This window comes from Odocoileus virginianus, chromosome 1 (genome assembly GCF_023699985.2).
Source record: "Odocoileus virginianus isolate 20LAN1187 ecotype Illinois chromosome 1, Ovbor_1.2, whole genome shotgun sequence".
NCBI classification, from domain to species: Eukaryota; Metazoa; Chordata; class Mammalia; order Artiodactyla; family Cervidae; genus Odocoileus; species Odocoileus virginianus.
The window spans coordinates 16,114,634-16,133,235 of record NC_069674.1 but is presented as its reverse complement, the minus strand read 5'-3'; the positions used below and the strand labels follow the sequence as shown (position 1 = coordinate 16,133,235).

At 40.6% G+C, this 18,602-nt stretch overlaps 1 protein-coding gene across 1 annotated transcript in view; it reads right to left on the bottom strand.

Moving 5' to 3' along the window:
- Positions 1-18,602, bottom strand: part of SVOPL (SVOP like) — an 88,049-nt gene that overhangs the window by 32,962 nt on the left and 36,485 nt on the right. The window contains exons 11-14 of the mRNA XM_020878273.2: positions 17,917-18,122; positions 17,017-17,128; positions 16,147-16,228; positions 13,992-14,081 (exon numbers count right to left, since the gene is read on the bottom strand). Coding sequence (XP_020733932.1) covers positions 13,992-14,081; positions 16,147-16,228; positions 17,017-17,128; positions 17,917-18,122 — 490 coding nt within the window. The remainder of the gene's footprint in view (positions 1-13,991; positions 14,082-16,146; positions 16,229-17,016; positions 17,129-17,916; positions 18,123-18,602) is intronic.

The following is an 18,602-nucleotide window of genomic DNA, read 5'->3' as shown; positions in this document are numbered from 1 at the left end:
GTACCTTATGATAAGCCTGCTCCCCTCTTGCCCTTTCCCAATCCCCCATCAATTAACCCTTTAGCAACCAGAGTGCTCTTTTTCAAATACAAAAGCTGGTCATGTTGCTGCTTTAAACCCTTCAATTACTTCCCACTTCTGTGAAAAAAATCCAGTCCTCAGTATGCCTGGGAGACAGGTGTTAAGTCTCTTGAGTCATACCTGACTCTGTGATTCTATGGACTGTAACCTGCCAGGCTCCTCTGTCCATGAGTTCTCCAGGCAAGAATACTGGAGTGGGTTGCCATTTCCTCCTCCAGGGGATCTTCCTGATCCAGAAATCGAGCCTGTGTCTCTTGTGTCTCCTGCACTGGCTGGTGGGATCTTTACCACTCGCCCCAACAGGGAAGCCCTGACTCTCCCATATCTCAGCGTTTTGTTCACCATAGCTATTTTCTATTCCAAGAACACACTGAGCCCTTCCTGCTCCAGGACCTTGGACCAGCCTTTATCTCACTTGACCGCTGTTACCACTTTACCCGTTGTTAGCTTCTCACACTTCAGGTCTCAACTCCCGTCATCTCCCCAGAGAGGCCTTGTCTCTTCCTGTAATTTTGTCTTATTGAAGCATAGTTGATGTACAACACTATTTAAGTTACAGGTGCACAATACAGTGATTCACAATTTTTAAAGGCTACACTGCATTTATACATACTATATAATATTGGCTATATGAAGCCTTGACTTTCATAATGGACTGCCTCTAATGGAATGTATGGATTTTAATTCAACTAATCTTTCAGGAAAGTAATTTTGAGGCAAAGGATAGGGTGTGGCAGGGGCAGGGAGGGGGAAGGCCTGTCATTCCTTATGATTGCTTCCAACTTACTTTCCAGTTGAGTGCTTTACAGATATGCAAATAATTAAGATATACCAATAATTCATTTGACTCATTTTGATTTTTTGCATATTTGTAAAGTGTGTGTGCATTGGTTACTCGGTCGTGTCCATCTCTTTTCACTTCCATGGATTGTAGCCTGCCAGGCTCCTTTGTCCATGGAATTCTCCAGCAAGAATACTGGAGTGGGTAGCCATTCCCTTCTCCAGGGGATCTTCCCGACCCAGAGATTGACACCAGGTCTTCTGCATTGCAGGCATATCCTTTACCATCTGAGCCACCTGGGAACCCCAGTTACAAAGACCCTCTTGAAATTATGCCTCTTGAAATCAAGAATCTTGTGGTGGCATGCTGCCAAATGTTTAACAGGCTTTCCAAAAACAGTCCTAATATAGTATTTGCCTGTGGCCATGGGATAAATACCACCACCATGCTAATTTCAAGCTGAAACGTGACATCAACTAGCTTGCAAAATTACTCCCTAAAAATTTAAGTTCTCACAAGCCAGAGCAGGCCAGTTCTGGCACACCACTGGAACCTGGTCTGGCTTATTTACTGCTGTAAGAGAACAATGCCAGGCATAGAGTAAGGATGCAACAAATGTTGGTTGAATATTAAATTGGAATGAATTCTTTTTTTTTTTATTTGGCTGAGCCTCATGGCATGCAGGATCTCTGTTCCCAGACTAGGGATCAAACCTATGCTCCCTGCAGCAGAAGTACAGAAGTCACTCATAAATCCTTGCTTCTATTCTATCAGTTATAGATTGTGGTTTACGGAGTCCCTTTTGGCATTCTAACTGCCAAACTGTGAAGTGAGTGCCTAGAGTTTGTAGACAATTATGCTGAAAATAACTTGTCAAATGAGTCACCAAAGTAAAAGAAAGACAAAAGAAAGATGAGGACAGAGGGAAGCGGAGTTGGATGGGAATGAAGAGAAGGAAGGAATAGAAAGAAAAGTGAAAGTAAAGCCAAACTCCTCATTGGCTGCCACACCTCTCACTGGTCCACAGACCAATGACACTGGATTCCCTCTGTTAAAACTCTAGGTGATGAATCTCATATTAAGAATCAGAATTTCTGGGTGAAGTCCAGGAATCTTCATGTTATCGAGTTACCCTAGTAATTCTGATATGCACCAAAGTCTGACAACCACGTCCACTGACTGATGAACTTATGAGAGTGACACCAAGCTCTACTGTCTGCTTGGAACAGTCCACCCCACCCCAAACCCCAGGCAAATATTCTACAAGCGATCAAATCTTCCTAGATTCTAACTTCCCATTCTAAACCTGGTAAGGAAAGCAAAACATTCCAATTTCATTCTGATAAAAATAATTCAACTAGGCCTAAAAAGTAGTTTTGTTGTTGAGAAATACTTGTTTGAATATTTAGTATCTTGCATTGTCAGGGGACGTTCAACTTTAAGGGATCCAATATGTTATTTTCTTCTTTTGTGTATCGTTTCTCAAGGACTCTATTCCTTATCAGTTCCTGGAAAATAGGAACGAGCAGAGCTCCACGCAGTTCTCAGGACTGAGATCATGAGAAAGGGCACCTGCTTGGATTCCTTTCAGTGACTCCCTTTGGTGACCTTTAATGGTAATCTATTCAGTTATGCCCCTCTTACTCAAGATATGGAATGCTTTCTGGCCATTTGAAGATTGTTATTTGCTTGGCTTTGTTTTTGCTCAATTTTTTTTTACTGCCTAACTGCCTTGTATGAAGATATATGAACATGCGTTTCTGAAAATAAAGCACCCTTGTTTCACTCAAGACTTGGGTCCCCTGCATCCCTTCTTGTTGACTCCAGTCCCCAGGTCCCAGTCTACAAAGACCATGACAAGTGGCACCCGAACAGGGACCTGGTGAATGCCCTTGGCAAGTAGACAGTGACTGTTAGGACCTATGGAGGTCAGTAAGTGTGGGGTTATAGGACAAATGGCTGGAAAGCCCCACCACTTTTCTACTATACTTCATCATTTATTTAAGGTTCAAGACTTTCGGTTTCACATCAACAGATAGAGGCTTGTGGTTAAATATAATCCCTGGTTCCCTGATGAAGTCAGTTTCAATTTAGAAATTTGGAACCAGGTTAAAAAAATGTTGAACAAGCCGCAAGACAGGGAGAAAATATTCCAATAAATTTCTGGCCCTTGTGGGCCCTCATTAAAGCCATGATCTTGCCATTTCAAGGCAATTCTAGCCCCCCTGATTTCATCAACAAGCAGAATGCTCATTATACAAATATAAATTAGAAGATAAATGTCTGTTTAGTTCAAAATGGGCCAAAGAACTAAACAGACATTTCTCCAAGGAAGACATACGGATGGCAAAAAAACACATGAAAAGATGCTCAACATCACTCATTATCAGAGAAATGCAAATCAAAACCACAATGAGGTACCATTATACACCAGTCAGGATGGCTGCTATCCAAAAGTCTACAAGCAATAAATGCTGGAGAGGGTGTGGAGAAAAGGGAACCCTCTTACACTGTTGGTGGGAATGCAAATTAGTACAGCCACTATGGAAAACAGTGTGGAGATTCCTTAAAAAGCTGGAAATAGATCTGCCATATGACCCAGCAATACCACTTCTAGGCATACACACCAAGGAAACCAGATCTGAAAGAGACACGTGCACCCCAATGTTCATCGCAGCACTGTTTATAATAGCCAGGTCATGGAAGCAACCTAGATGCCCATCAGCAGACGAATGGATGAGGAAGCTGTGGTACATATACACCATGGAATATTACTCAGCCATCAAAAAGAATTCATTTGAATCAGTTCTAATGAGATGGGTGAAACTGGAACCCATTATACAGAGCGAAGTAAGCCAGAAAGATAAAGACCATTACAGTATACTAACACATATATATGGAATTTAGAAAGATGGTAACGATAACCTTATATGCAAAAAAAGAAAAAAGAGACTCAGATGTATAGAACAGACTTGTGGACTCTGTGGGAGAAGGCGAGGGCGGGATGTTTCAAAAGAACAGCATCGAAACATGTATATCTAGGGTGAAACAGATCACCAGCCCAGGTTGGATGCATGAGACAAGTGCTCAGGCCTGGTGCACTGGGAAGACCCAGAGGGATGGGGTGGAGAGGGAGGTGGGAGGGGGGACCGGGATGGGGAATACATGTAAATCCATGGCTAATTCATTTCAATGTATGACAAAAACCACTGCAATGTTGTAAAGTAATTAGCCTCCAACAAATAAAAATAAATGGAAGAAAAAAAAAAAAAAAAGAAAACATAGGAGTAAACCTACATGACCTTGGATTTAACAGTTGACTTTTATATATGACCAAAATTTGTGCCTCAGCTGATATTATCAAGAAATTTAAAAAACCTGTGGAATGGAAGAAATATGCTAATCAAGTATCTGATAAGGGTCTAGTATTCAGAATATATAAATAACACTTAAAGTGGAACAACAAAAAGACAATCTTCAAAGTGGGCAAATGACTTGAATAAACATTTCTCCAAAGAAGACACACAAATAGCTAATAAACACATGGAAAATGATCAACATAAAAAAAAAAAATTAGAAGATAAGACTTTACAGAAGGCCCAATTAGAGCAACATAAAATGTTTTAAAACTTTCCCAACATCCCTGCTCCAGCTGTCCCAAGCGCTCCTCCTCCTCCTCTTGTAACTGGCATGAAACCGAAGGTCCCCTCAATTAGAGGACAAAATGAATCTGATGATGACTCTTCTGATGCTCTCACTGACACTAAAGCCAACAATACTTTTTTTGATGAAAATGATAAGCCCCTAACACACACTCATATTTATGAAAACAGACAATCCACTCATTCTCCTTCATGGCGAAGGCTTTCTGATTTACTGACTTTGCAATCTCGAGTCTCTGAGGCTGATGATCTTTTTGCCTTTCCTGTGTTAGGAAATGTTTATGCTCAAGGGCAACTAATACCTCAATATGAAGGTACTGATTTTTCTCATATGCAACATATGAAAAAGGCTGTAACTATATACGGCCCTCATTCAGCTTTTACTAAAGAACTTCTAAACGCTATGGCATCTTCTATTGGAAATTTTATTCCTTATGATTAGTGAATTTTGATAAAAGCTCTTCTTAAACCAGAAAAAAAGCTTCAATGGATAATGTGGTTTCATGATGTGACCCAAAATCATGCCAATTCTAATGCTCGAGCTGGCACTCCCTAAAACCAAATTACTTATAAAATGTTAATCAGTATGGGGCAATTTGATTCAGTGAAAGCTCAGACACAATGCCCTCATTTGTTGCATGAACAATTGAAAGAAGGTGCCCTTGAAGCTTGGGATTGAATTACTCCTCAAGGAGAACCTAAAAGTAACTACACAAAGATATTACAAGGGCCTAATGAAGCCTATGCTGATTTTTAAACTAGACTGGGAGTTGCTATCTCCTATAATGTTGTCAGAGACAAGAGTGCAATGAGAAAAACTGCTTGCATATGAGAATGTGAATCAGGAATGTCAAAGAGCCATCGCTCCATCATGAGACCAGGAATGTTATTATTTGAAGGCTTGTCGCAACTCAGGATCAGAAACTCAGAAAATGCAACTGTTAACTGAAGCAATGGCTGCTGCCTTTAAAAAGGGGAATGAAGGATGTTTTGTCTGTGGAGATAAGAGCCGTTTAAAAAAGGATTGCCCTACTGGAAATAGAACTGCCATATAACCCAGCAATCCCACTCCTGGGCATACACACAGAGGAAACCACATATGAAAGAGACACGTGCACCCCAATGTTCACCGCAGCACTGTTTATAATAGCCAGGACATGGAAGCAACCTAGATGCCCATCAGCAGACGAATGGACAAGAAAGCTGTGGTACATATACACCATGGAATATTACTCAGCCATTAAAAAGAATTCATTTGAATCAGTTCTAATGAGGTGGATGAAACTGGAGCCCATTATACAGAGTGAAGTAAGCCAGAAAGAAAAACACCAATACAGTATACTAATGCATATTATGTGGAATTTAGAAAGATGGTAACGATAACCCTATATGCAAGACAGAAAAACAAACACAGATGTATAGAACAGACTTTTGGACTCTATGGGAGAAGGAGAGGGTGGGATGATCTGAGAGAACAGCATCAAAACATGTATATTATCAAGTGTGAAACAGATCGCCAGTCCAGGTTGGATGCATGAGACAAGTGCTCGGGGCTGGTGCACTGGGAAGACCCAGAGGGAAGGGATGGGGAGGGAGGTGGGAGGGGGGTTCAAGACGGGGAACACATGTAAATCCATGGCTGATTCATGTCAATGTATGGCAAAAACCACTACAATATTGTAAAGTAATTAGCCTCCAACTAATAAAAATAATTGGGAAAAATAAATAAATAAAAGTCTCCCCCAACCCCCCCAAAAAATAAATAAAAATTGAATTACCATTTGAAAAAAAAATTTTTTTAATAAAATAAAAAAGGATTGCCCTAACAAACACACAGAAAAAATTAAAACTACTAAGAAACCTCCAGGAGTCTGCCCTCAATGTCATAAAGGGGTACATTGGGTGAAAAAAATGTCAATCTAAGTATGATGTTGAAGGGAACCCTATTTCAGGAAACTCAAAGATGGGGACTCCCCGGGTCTCCATCGAAAAAAAACGACGGGCAAACTCCATCTTTTCCCTCAAATCTTCAACATCCAGCAATGCTGCTGTCAATATATCAGCCCTAAATGATTTTCTTCTTTTTCCTCAAGAAGTCCCTTCTAGAATACCTACCAGACTTTATTGACCCCTACCCTCACAAACCTTCGGCCTTATACTTGGCCAATCTAGTCTGACTTCTAAAGAAATTACTATTCACCCTGAAATAATTGATTCAGATTATAAGAAAAAAAATTCAAATTATGATGTCATCTCAGATACTATGACAATTCAAAAAGGGGGACAAAAGTGCCCAATTACTTCTTTTACCTTACATTTCTATTAACTCCTCTAATGGTATACGGACAGGTGGACTTGGTAATACAGATCAAAAGCAGTCCTTATGGACATCAATAGTATCTGAATATGCACAACCAAATATAAATATCAAAATTAATGGCAAAACATTTTCTGGTCTTCTTGATACTGGATCTGATATTACCATTATTTCCAAACATTTATGGCCCAAATATTGGTCTATACAGAGAATTTCTCACCAAATTGCAGGAATTTTTCAAACCAAAATACAAGAGGTTTATCAAAATGTCCAAATATATCCATATGAGGGACCAGAAGGCCAGCCTGCAACATTACAACCTTATGTGATAGATGCACCCCTTAATTTAATAGGAAGAAATTTACTTATGCAATGGCAAACTCAAATATATATTCCACATTTTTCCTAGGGGCCACTGCTCATTTAACAAACAATACAATTATTAAAATAACTTGGAAAAATGACGAGCCTATTTGGACAGAGCAATGGCCCCTTACAAAAGAGAAATTAGAGGCTGCTAAGGAACTCATAGATACACAATTGAAATTAAAACATATTGAGGAATCTTGTTCCCCTTGGAATTCTCCCATTTTTGTAATAAAAAAGAAATCTGGCAAATGGTGTCTTTTAACAGATCTTCGAAAAGTTAATACATCTATGAAACTTATGGGTGCATTACAACCAGGAATTCCATCACCTACCACTATTCCTCAAAACTGGCATACTATTATTATAGATTTACAGGATTGCTTTTTTACTTTACATACCCTCTAGACCAAGAGAGATTTGCTTTCTCTCTTCCTTATCATAATCATATCGGGCCTCATAAATGGTATCAATGGACTATGTTGCCTCAAGAAATGATGAATTCTCCCACCATGTGTCAATATTATGTAACCAAAGCCCTTCAACCTGTAAGAAAACAATTTCCTGACTTTCTTGTTATTCATTATATGGATTATATATTGTTTTCAGCTCCATCTATTTTAGAAACTCAACAGATGTTTGACATAGCTCAACAATGCTTAAAAGCTTCTAAATTAATCATTGCCCCTGAAAAGATTCAAACATCTACACCATACTGTTACTTAAGATTTGTTAATAGACAACATACTCCCCAACTAACACAGATTCATGTTAATAAATTATCAACCTTGAATGATTTTCAAAAACTTTTAGGCAATATAAATTGGATTAGACCCTCTTTAGACATTACAAATTATCAACTGACTAATTTATTTAACACTTTAAAAAGAGATCCCGATTTAAATAGCCCTCGTTCACTTTCACAAGGGGCACAAGAAAAACTGCTTAATACAAAATAAATTGCAAAAACAATTTCTTACTCGTATTAGACTTGATTTACCTCTAGAATTATTTATACTCCCCTCTCTCCATTCTCCCACAGGACTTCTTACCCAACAAGAATACCCAATAGAAAGGATCTATACCCATTTTAGAGGGACAAGGTCACTTACACCCTATCTTGATTTGATCACTCTAATCATTATCAATGGAAGAAATAGAGCTAAGACTCTAATTGGCTCCAATCCTCATAAAATTGTAGTACCTATTAATAAATCTCAATTTGAGAACACATTACAAACTTCTACCGATTTCCAAATAGCCTTCCTGGAATATTTTTCAGAAATTTCACTTCATTATCCTTCTAACACACTCTGGAATTTCTTCAAAAATACTGAATTTATTATCTCTCACATTGTCACATCACAACCTATACTTCAAACTGATGTTTTCTATATAGATGGGACTAAAAATGCCAAAGCCTCATTCTGGTCTCTCAAAGAATATAGTCTTTTAAACTAAATTTCACTCTGCTCATAAAAATGAATTATATGCTCTCATTCAGGTTATTCACCTACATTTGTATCCTATTAATATAGTTTCTGATTGCTTATACTCAGTTTTTGTATTAAGAAATATAGAAACTTCTATCATAAATTCTAATCAATCTATTATCCAACAACTTTTTCTTGAACTACAATCTATTGTTAAGAACCGCACTTCCCCCATTTATATTACCCATATTCAAACACATTCTAGTCTTCCTGGCCCTATGGCTCATGGCAATGAACAAGCTGATAAACTTGTCTCTTTTGCTACTCCTGAAGAGCAGTTGTGTTCTATTACACAATAATGCTGACTCATTACATCAAATCTGGAAAATTCCATACCGACGTGCTAAAGAAATCATTAATAATTGCTCTACTTGTAGGACCCTACATCTTTGACCCATTGCACAAAATATCAATCCTCGAGGATTACAACCCAATGAACTATGGCAAATGCATATCACTCATTGCCCTGAACTTTCTCCCTCTTCCTTCTTACATGTGTCAATTGATACAAATTCTTCTTTTATATGGGCCACACCTCCCTGAGGTGAAACTATACATCATGTTATAACCCACCTATTAACTTGCTTTACAATAATGGGAACACCTAGTTCTATAAAAACAGACAATGGCCCTACCTATATTTCTAGGCAATTCAAACAATTTTTGCAATCATTTTCTATTAAACAGACTACAGGTATTCCTTATAATCCACAAGCACAGGGCATAGTTGAACGAGCACATCACACACTGAAACTACAAATAAAAAAATTTAAAAAGGGGGAATACACAGGAACGCTTACATCTTCCTTATGCAGAGCAGACTTTACTAGATTCCAACACAATATATTCTTTAATCCTATAACTACTATTAATACAGCTTTGTTGTAAATTTTTTAAACTTACCGCAAGGAGCTATTTTGACAAAAGCAGAAGAACATTTCGAGGCATTGAAAGACACCTCCCCTCCTCTGCCCATTTGGTATCAAGACAGGTTGACTAAACAATGGAAATCTGGAAAATTAATATTACAGGGAAAGGGGTATGCTTGTATTTCTCCAGGTGGATCCAACGAAATCAGTTGGCTCCCTCTTCGGAAGATCCACCCCAGGAGAGCCACCAGCACTCAAGATAGAGAAGAAACAGCAAAATCCCCAGGAGGAAGAGTTTCCAGTACAAGCCATGGCGGCTTTAAAAATTTCCAGGAAATGCCACACTCGACATCATCGACCTTATGATCTCCCTACTTGGGGACAGATAAAAACCCTTACTAATCAAGCTGAAAATCTGGTTTCTCAACAGGGAATGCCTCGGAATCCTGAAAATATTTTTGTTGCTATGCTTGCTTTGCTTGCTTTTGCTTCCCCACTCAGGCTGACTTGATTAATCACACTTATTGGGCTTATATACCTAACCCCCCTTTATTGCAGGTTGTAGAATGGACAGATATAGGACCGATTGTATCCACTAATGACTCAGTACATATGCCTCCTCCTTGGAGCTTGGAGGGGCCCTCTCATCCTGAGGAAGAAGGAAGACTAACATTTCTCTAGGCTATGAAATCCTTCCTTTATACATAGGCCCAGCAGAATTATGTATTAATGTTAGTTGACAAATGTGGGCTTTCATCCTGCCTCCAAAAAAGAACTTCCGCACATTGTTTAGACTGTTTACTGCCCTATCCTTTTATGAGAACCATGTCAATACTACCAAAACTCTAGGAAAAGGACAAAAGTTGGAATGTAAGGGGTTTACTTATAAGGATTTTAAATATACTCCTGTTTATTGAGACAGATATCAAGGTAAATCAGGGAAATTAATGTTTGTGGCCAATTACACCATTGTTGATTGGGGACCCTATGGTATGTGGTTATCTAACTGCTCAGATGATATTAACAGTACTATGTGTGATTATGTTACTCAAGTAACATGGAAGATTACCAACAGTTCAATGGAACACTTCCATGACAAAGGACTCCTTGGCTGGCTTGACAGCAGAATATTACCTCCTCACCCTCAAATCGTCCTCAATAAACAAATTGGGCCTGAACAATGGGACATCTGGAAACTTGCTACAAACACTGAAAAACTTGGAACTTGGACTGGATATTTCACAGGGACCAGTCATAGTCATAGTAACTATTCCTTCCATTATAATCATTCATATTTTATACAAGCTTGTGTTCCCCTTCCTTTTGTTATAGCCATAGGAAACTTACAATTTAATAAGACTTTACATCCTGTGACTTGTATAGATTGCAAATTGTATACTTGTCTTAATTCCTCTATTTCTCTAAAAGAACAAATCCCTTTTGATTCTTCGATCTCAACGTAGTCTGTGGTTGCCAGTAGATCTCCAACGACCCTGGAAAGAGGGTCCCATGGCAAGACTTGCCTCCCAGTTACTCACTAAATTACTCCGACGATCTAAGCGATTCATTGGATGGTTGATTCTTGGCATTTTGGGGTTAATAGCCATTTGCATCACTGCTGCTGTCACAGACATTGCTTTACAAACTTCAATTCAAACACAAAACTTTATTCAAAATTGGACTAAAGATGCTCATACTATATGGGTCACTCAGGTTCAGACAGATGAAAAAGTTCAAGATAAAATTCAGGAATTAAAAACAGCCATCCAATGGGTTGGAGATCAATTAATAGATTTACAAAAACAAGTATTATTAAATTGTGATTGGAATTCTACTCAATTTTGTATCACTCCTGTTTGGTTCAACCATAGTGCTTACAATTGGAAACAAATCAAATTTCATTTGCAAGATATACATAAATGTACAATTGTTGCAAAAGGAAATCCTTGAAACCTTCTCTAAGAGTCTACCCTCTTCCAACAATTTGGAAACCTTAGCTGAACAGCTAGCTGATCAATTATCTGGGCTAGACCCTCGAAGATGGTTTCAAAGCATTACACATAGTATTGGATCTGGAGCTATAATGCTGATAATTATCCTGGTGATTATATTTGTAATATACTGATACCTTTCAACTAAAATTGTTCAAACTAAACAAACTCAATTGATCAGGGCCTTTTTCACAGAAGTATCTACAGTCACCCCCAGTTATGAAAAATAAAAAAGGGGTAATTGTCAGGGGACGTTCAACTTTAAGGGATCCAATATGTTATTTTCTTCTGTGTGCCATTTCTCAAAGACTCTCTATTCCTTATCAGTTCCTGGAAAACAGGAATGAGCAGAGTTGCACACAGTTCTCAGGACTGAGATCATGAGAAAGGGCACCTGCTTGGATTCCTTTCAGTGACTCCCTTCAGTGACCTTTTACTTAAAGGTAATCTATTCAGTTATGCCCCTCTTACTCAGGATATGGAATGCTTTCTGGCCCTTTGAAGATTGTTATTTGCTTGGCTTTGTTTTTGCTCAATTTTTTTTACTGCCTAAAGCTGCCTTGTATGAAGATATATGAACAAGCCTTTTTCTCAAATAAAGAACCCTTGTTTCACTCGAGATTTGGGTCCCCTGCGTCCTTCTTGTCGACTCCGGTCCCCAGGTCCCAGTCTACAAAGACTGTGACATTGCATTGGTTGTTATTGATCATTGTTACTGTTATTAGCTAACACTTACTGAGGGCCTGAGCAAGTGTTAGTCGCTCAGCTGTGTCTGACTGTTTGCGACCACATGGACTGTAGCCCGCCAGACTATTCTATCCACGGAATTCTCCAGGCAAGAATACTGGAGTAGGTAGCCATTCCTTTCTCCAGGAGATCTTCCCAACCCAGGGATCAAGCCCAGGTCTCCCTCATTGCAGACAGATTCTTTACCCTCTGAGCCACCAGGGAAGCCCAAGAGACTCTATTTCTAAAGTCTGGAAAACCAACTATACCTCAGTGTGATCAACAGGATCAATATGTTACTACTGCCATTCACCATTTTGTTCTTTTCTGAAATGGTAAAATAATAAGTACAAAAGAACTCTGAAAAGCAAAACTGCAAGACCAAATCTGCCCTCATTTTAAATTAAGACAAGGTGGGTACTTCCCTGAGGGTCCAGCAATTAAAACTCCACCTTCCAAAACAAGGGACTTGAGCTCAACTCCTGGTGGGGAAACTAAGATCCCACAAGCCAAGGGGCTAGTGAGCCTGTGCACTAAAGCTAGAAAGAAGCCTTCACACCACGATGAAAGATCCCAAGTGCTGCAACTAAGACCCAACGCAGCCAAAAATAATAAAACTTTTAAATAAATAAAGATGAGTCGGCAAAACATACCCAAGATAGCCTTAAGAAAAGTGGCAGCAAAATCCTCTGTTAAATTGTAGGAAATACACATTACAGTCTGCTCAGTCCATGTCAACCCAAAACTTTATCCAAAAACTGCCCATCCCCAGCTGCTTCTGTGCATAAGCCTGACTCTTGGCTGTAACTGATGTAGCTCAAGTATGAACACCTGACCAGGCCTGGCCAGTGGGATGCAGGGAGAGCATCTTTCTGGGATTTAGAGAGCACATTGGTATCTTCTGGTAGCTGGATCTAAGGAGAGATGTTTGGGATTTGTAAGGCGGCAAGGTCCATGGGCAAGCACAGCACACTGGTCTTGAGGGCGCACAGTCTGAATGCTCAGTGACCACAGGCCCTAGACAAATGTGAGGATGCAGAGCCTGGGTCCCCAACAAGGCTCACGGCCTGGATCAGGCCCACCCAAGGCCCAACCCCACTCTTGTTTTTGGCTGCAGCCAGGTCAGGCTGATTTCCACTTCTTGTGGCCAAACAGAACGACCAGTGCCGAGGGGCAAGCTGTTTGGTCCCTCTGAGGAACCACGACCATGTGGGTTACCATATCTACCTGATTCCCTCCTGACACAAGGACCCCCATCATGGTCCCGACCACCTCTGGATTTTCTCCCAGCCTACAACTGGTTTGCCTGAGTGCCGGACTTCCCCTTCCCAGGGCCACCTCACCGCACCCTGGTTCAGCCTCCCAGCATGCTTGTGTTCTGTTTTTCAACTGCACCCTTGACAGCAGAGTTGGAGCCCACTGTCACTCAACGGCTCCAGCTCCCTGGGTCATCCGTGTCTTTGGGATCTTCCGCTAACAATGTCGAGCAAAATCCAAACCCTTCATATGATGCAATACATGCTGTTGACTGGAAGCATTGATTTAGCATCTTTTCCCACCAAATTCACCAATGAGAAAACAGCACCTCAAGGAAACTCAAGTAGACAAATCTTTGGTTAAACCCTTAACCTGAAGGGACCCAGGCCACTGTTTCCCCACCTCCCTTAGACATATCCATCCTTCTATAGAGACCGCTGGGCTGTACCTGGGATATAAATGGTGCCACCATTGCTCCAATGCGACACAGGGAGCCGCTGGTCCCCATCCCCAAAGCACGCATCATCGTGGGGTAGACCTGCGTGGGGGCAGTGTAGAAAGCATCAGTTTAGAATCCTCCTTTCCCAAGTCTTCTGTTCTTCCCTCCCCGGGTCAGGCTTTGATAATATATAAAAGGCCAAATAGTCTATATAGATAGGATAAGAATAGAAGATGTTCATTTTCTCAGGTATACAACTTTGAATTTTAACACTATCAGATAATAAACATTTAGAAATCATCCTTTCAGTGAGAAAATTCCAAAATATGTGTTTAATATTCCAAAACTGATTTTAGAAAACTAAACTTTGGAATCAGATAGAGTTCCACCTTAGAGCTATAAACATATAAAGGTGGTTCTACTGAATGGAAAGAAAATATACCCCAAATAATAACAATCCAAGCAAATCTTTAATATAGATACAGTGAATTGACTGAAGTGTCAGATACAAACTACATCATCCACCGTGTTTGCATTGCAAAACCATATGGCACAGTCTGCTTTGTTTCATTTATAGCAAGACCTCATTAACTTGCAATGCAGGAGACCCATGTTCAAACCCTGGGTCAGGAAGATCCCCTGGAGAAGGAAATGGCAACGCACTCCAGTATTCTTGTCTGGAAAATTCCATTGACAGAGAAGCCTGGCAGGCTACAGTCCATGGGGTTGCAACCCTTGGACATGACTTATTGACTAAACCACCACCAAAAATCTGTACTTTATTGATACAGAATCCTTGACAGGCAAATATTTAATAAAGAAGATTATAGGAAGAATATGTAGGGAGAATATATGAAAGAATGCTTCTTAATTTTGGAGAATTTTCTCTGAATGCTATGTAGTACTGATCAGTTTTTATCAATTCACCAAAGTAAAGCATGTGACCCCTCTACACACCATCTGTCAGATGCAACAAGATGCTATCCTGCCCCAGGGGAAACCGCTGTATTTATAAAAGATGACGTAGGGGTTGAGTGCCTTTTCCTGGAGTTCTTTTTTTGTGGAAAATGAGGTTACTGGCTATTGAAAACAATGGATTCAGATACATAGAGATGATCTTTGCTCTAATATCAATATTTTTGTGTTTTGACAATTCTAGGAGATGAAATAATTCAAGACAATCATGTTCTGGTACACATCTTTGATTTTTTTTTAAGCCATAAGTATCAGGGGGAAAATACTTAGAAACAACCCTTTAAATGAACACATTCCAAAATGTTAAATTGAATATTCCAAATATAATTTTAGAGGTACACCACAATACATATAGACCTTTAAGTTTACAAATTCACAATAATTTTAGAAGATTTTGTCAATGGAACTAAACGAAATATATGTACTGATATATGTCAAATATGTTATAATTTCCTATTTTTAATCTGCATGAGAGGAAAAGAATATTTTTTTCCTGTGGCTTTAATGATTTTGATATATAATATCAGTATTTTGAACAGACTTTTACCTTTCTTGATATGAAAATGAATGCAGCCTTAGCAGTCCCTACAGTACCACTTTCTTTAGCTCAATGAAAGACAAAGCCAGTTAAAATACTGTTTCCTATTCAGACATTGCTTATTTCTAGGAATGTTTGCTCTTTAAACTGGGGCTTTCTGAGGAGCCCCCTCAGAAGTAGATGTATTAAGTATATGGAATAATTCAATAAACTAAAGATAAATTACTCTTATATTTGAATTTAAGCCACACACAAAAAACAACAGAGTGGGATGTGATCTTTCAAAAGAAAAAAGTTGAAAAGTACATTCTAATTTCAAAAAGAGAGAAATAGGGTGCTTTACATTTTATCAGCAACATGCAGATATGGGCCCTATTTCTTCAGGAAGCAGGGTAAGCGGGCAATGAGGTGTTTTTTTTTTTTTTTTAATGTGAATGTGACTTAGTGAGAAAGGGAAAAGGTCCTATCTTTCTTCTCAGAGACTGGCTTTCACTAGACCCCACGGGGCAGGAGAAAGACCACATCAAATACACTTTCTGATGTCATTTTAATAGGATGTTTTTAGAAACTCATCAAAAGTCAGCAGAAGCCAGGGATGCGTTATCTACAGACAAACACCTTGATGTAAGCAACCCCTTCCCCAAAACTAACCTCAGCGGTGTAAATGTAGATGGTGTTGAAGTTGGCTGCCACCAGAGCCCTCAGCATGAAGAGGAAGCCGATGAGGCCGGCACTAGGGAACCGAAGGGAGACATCAGAGGCAGCACGGGAAGACCTTCCGGGGCCCCCATCCCGGTGCATTGAGCGGCCAACACACAGACACCCACAGAGGCCAGGACCCCGGGGTGCTGCTCATCAGCTGGCCTGACCGTGGGGTCCGAAAGCAAAACCTGACCCAGACCTTCAATCCTGTTCCCCCAGAGTGTGCCGTTCCAGCCTGCCCCCCACCCCAGACGGGCACACCTCTGTGACCACTCCTGGAGAACGGTACAGTGTGCAGAATAAGTCATACAGATTATGAATGAGGCCACCCTAGAGTCACAAATTCAGAGTGCAATGAATTTTCCCACCACAGGTATGCTGTCTACATCACTGTCTTGACAACAGTGCAGCTCATTTGGTCAGCAACCAAGTTCCCCATTCTCCAGGAAACTTTGTAAAAAGATCCTAAATATCTTGGTGAGCAAACTGAATGGCCCCAGGCTAGTCCTGTTCACGGGGGAAAAAAGGAGTAGGAGGGCAGAGGCAGCTCGTACTCTACTTTCCTAGGGAAAGGGACTTGTTCCTGACCCGCATTGAAGGCCATGGGTCAGGAGACCTCATTTTATTTATTTTACACTTTTGTTTTCTGGCTATGGGGCATATGGGATCTTAGTTCTCCAACCAGGGATCAAACCTGCACTCTCTGCAGTGGAAGCACAGAGTCTTAACCACTGGACCACCAGAGAAGTCCCCAAGAGACCTCATTTTAAAACCACCGCTCAAAACTAGATTGTTCCAAAGCAGCCAGAGAGCAAATACCTTGAGGTGCAAATATTGAGGAGCAGGAAGAATAAAGCTGTACATCCCATGGTAATAGAAAGGCTCAGCCGTCTCCCCAGGAAATTAATGCCCAGGATGTTTAAAGGATTCACTGGAAAAAAAAAAACAAAGACAATTTTCAGAACTTTGACAGCAAATGGCATTTACCACACTGGCATGGTTTCCTCCTCGTCATTTCATAAAGAAACAACTTAATTCAAACCTCAGGGGTATTGCAGCCAAGAAGAGTCACACTGTCATCAACATCATGCTCTTTTCACATCCTTTTCCCGTGTGGGTCTGAGACAAACACGTATTGGTGTATGCAACGTATGTTTTATGTCCAGGATGTGTATTACTGCATATATGTCTATTGTAAACTGCCCACTTGTTCGATCTATATTTTAAATATTTTATGCTGTTTTTTTCAAATTCAAGATGCCATGAATTTTGGGGGGGGGTTATCTAATGCAGCCTGTGGAACTTCCCCAACCAGGAATCAAACCCACCGCCCCTGCTGTCTTAACCACTAGACCACCAGGGAAATCCAAGGTGCCAATGATTAAGTACCATTATTTTATGCCTATTAAAGCAGAAACAGTGCTTCCAAAGGGAAACCTAACAAGTCACTGCAAGACACATCCCAGTTGCAGAGATATTACAATGTGGGGAAATGCATCTTAGAATTGATTCGATAAAGTAATTAAAGCTTCATGTCTCCAGACTCGTCCTCCCTCCCCACTTGCATCCACACTGGAGACACGTCAGCATGATTTGGGGACTCGTCTAGTCCTACCAGGCAGGAGCCAAGTGTATGACAGGCCACTCTTCTCTGTGAGGCTCTGAGTTGCCTGTCCCCCACCCAAAACAGAGAGCCACCCAACAGAGAGAGACATTTACGAGCAATTTCGCCAATGGTGCTGATAATCATGGTCCTGTAGTCGGAGGGGGCGAACATGTGGCAGTAACAGGGGCTCTGGCTCTCCTCCAAGACCCCCACAGTCACGGCCACCTCGGACTCGGACCGCGAGCCACAGACTAGGTCCCGCTCCAGCAGCTCGGCACTGGCCAGGATGACCCCATAGTAGGCGAAAGAGATGCCCAGCCTGGAAGCAAGAAAAGATGGACATCAGGAAAGTCTGTCTCCAGGCCTGAAGAAGGGGTAGCCCCATGAGAGGTGGGGAGAGGCAGGGAGAGCTTTCCAGGTGGAAAGCACGGTGTGTGGAAGGGGAAAGAAGAGGAGGGGAAAGTGGGGTCACATTTCAGGGGGAGACTGGAGGGTGGCCTTCACCAGAGACTGCACGGTGAGAAATGGATTTGCAAGAAAAAGCAGAAAGGGCTCAGAGGACCCCTCAGGCCAGGAGAGAGTTTTGTCACCGAGTCAGAACAGAACTAACACCACATTGAAACTGCCCCCCTCATTCTTCAGCTCATGTACTCTGTTACTTTAGCCCTGAATACACAGAGTTAGCTATCAGAGCACTGTTGCTTGTGCCCAAACAGCTTATTAAGTACCCATCCCAGGCGGTCCCGGGTTAGTTATACCTACTACTTGTAGGTAAGTTCGTTTTCAGCCTAGAAACCTT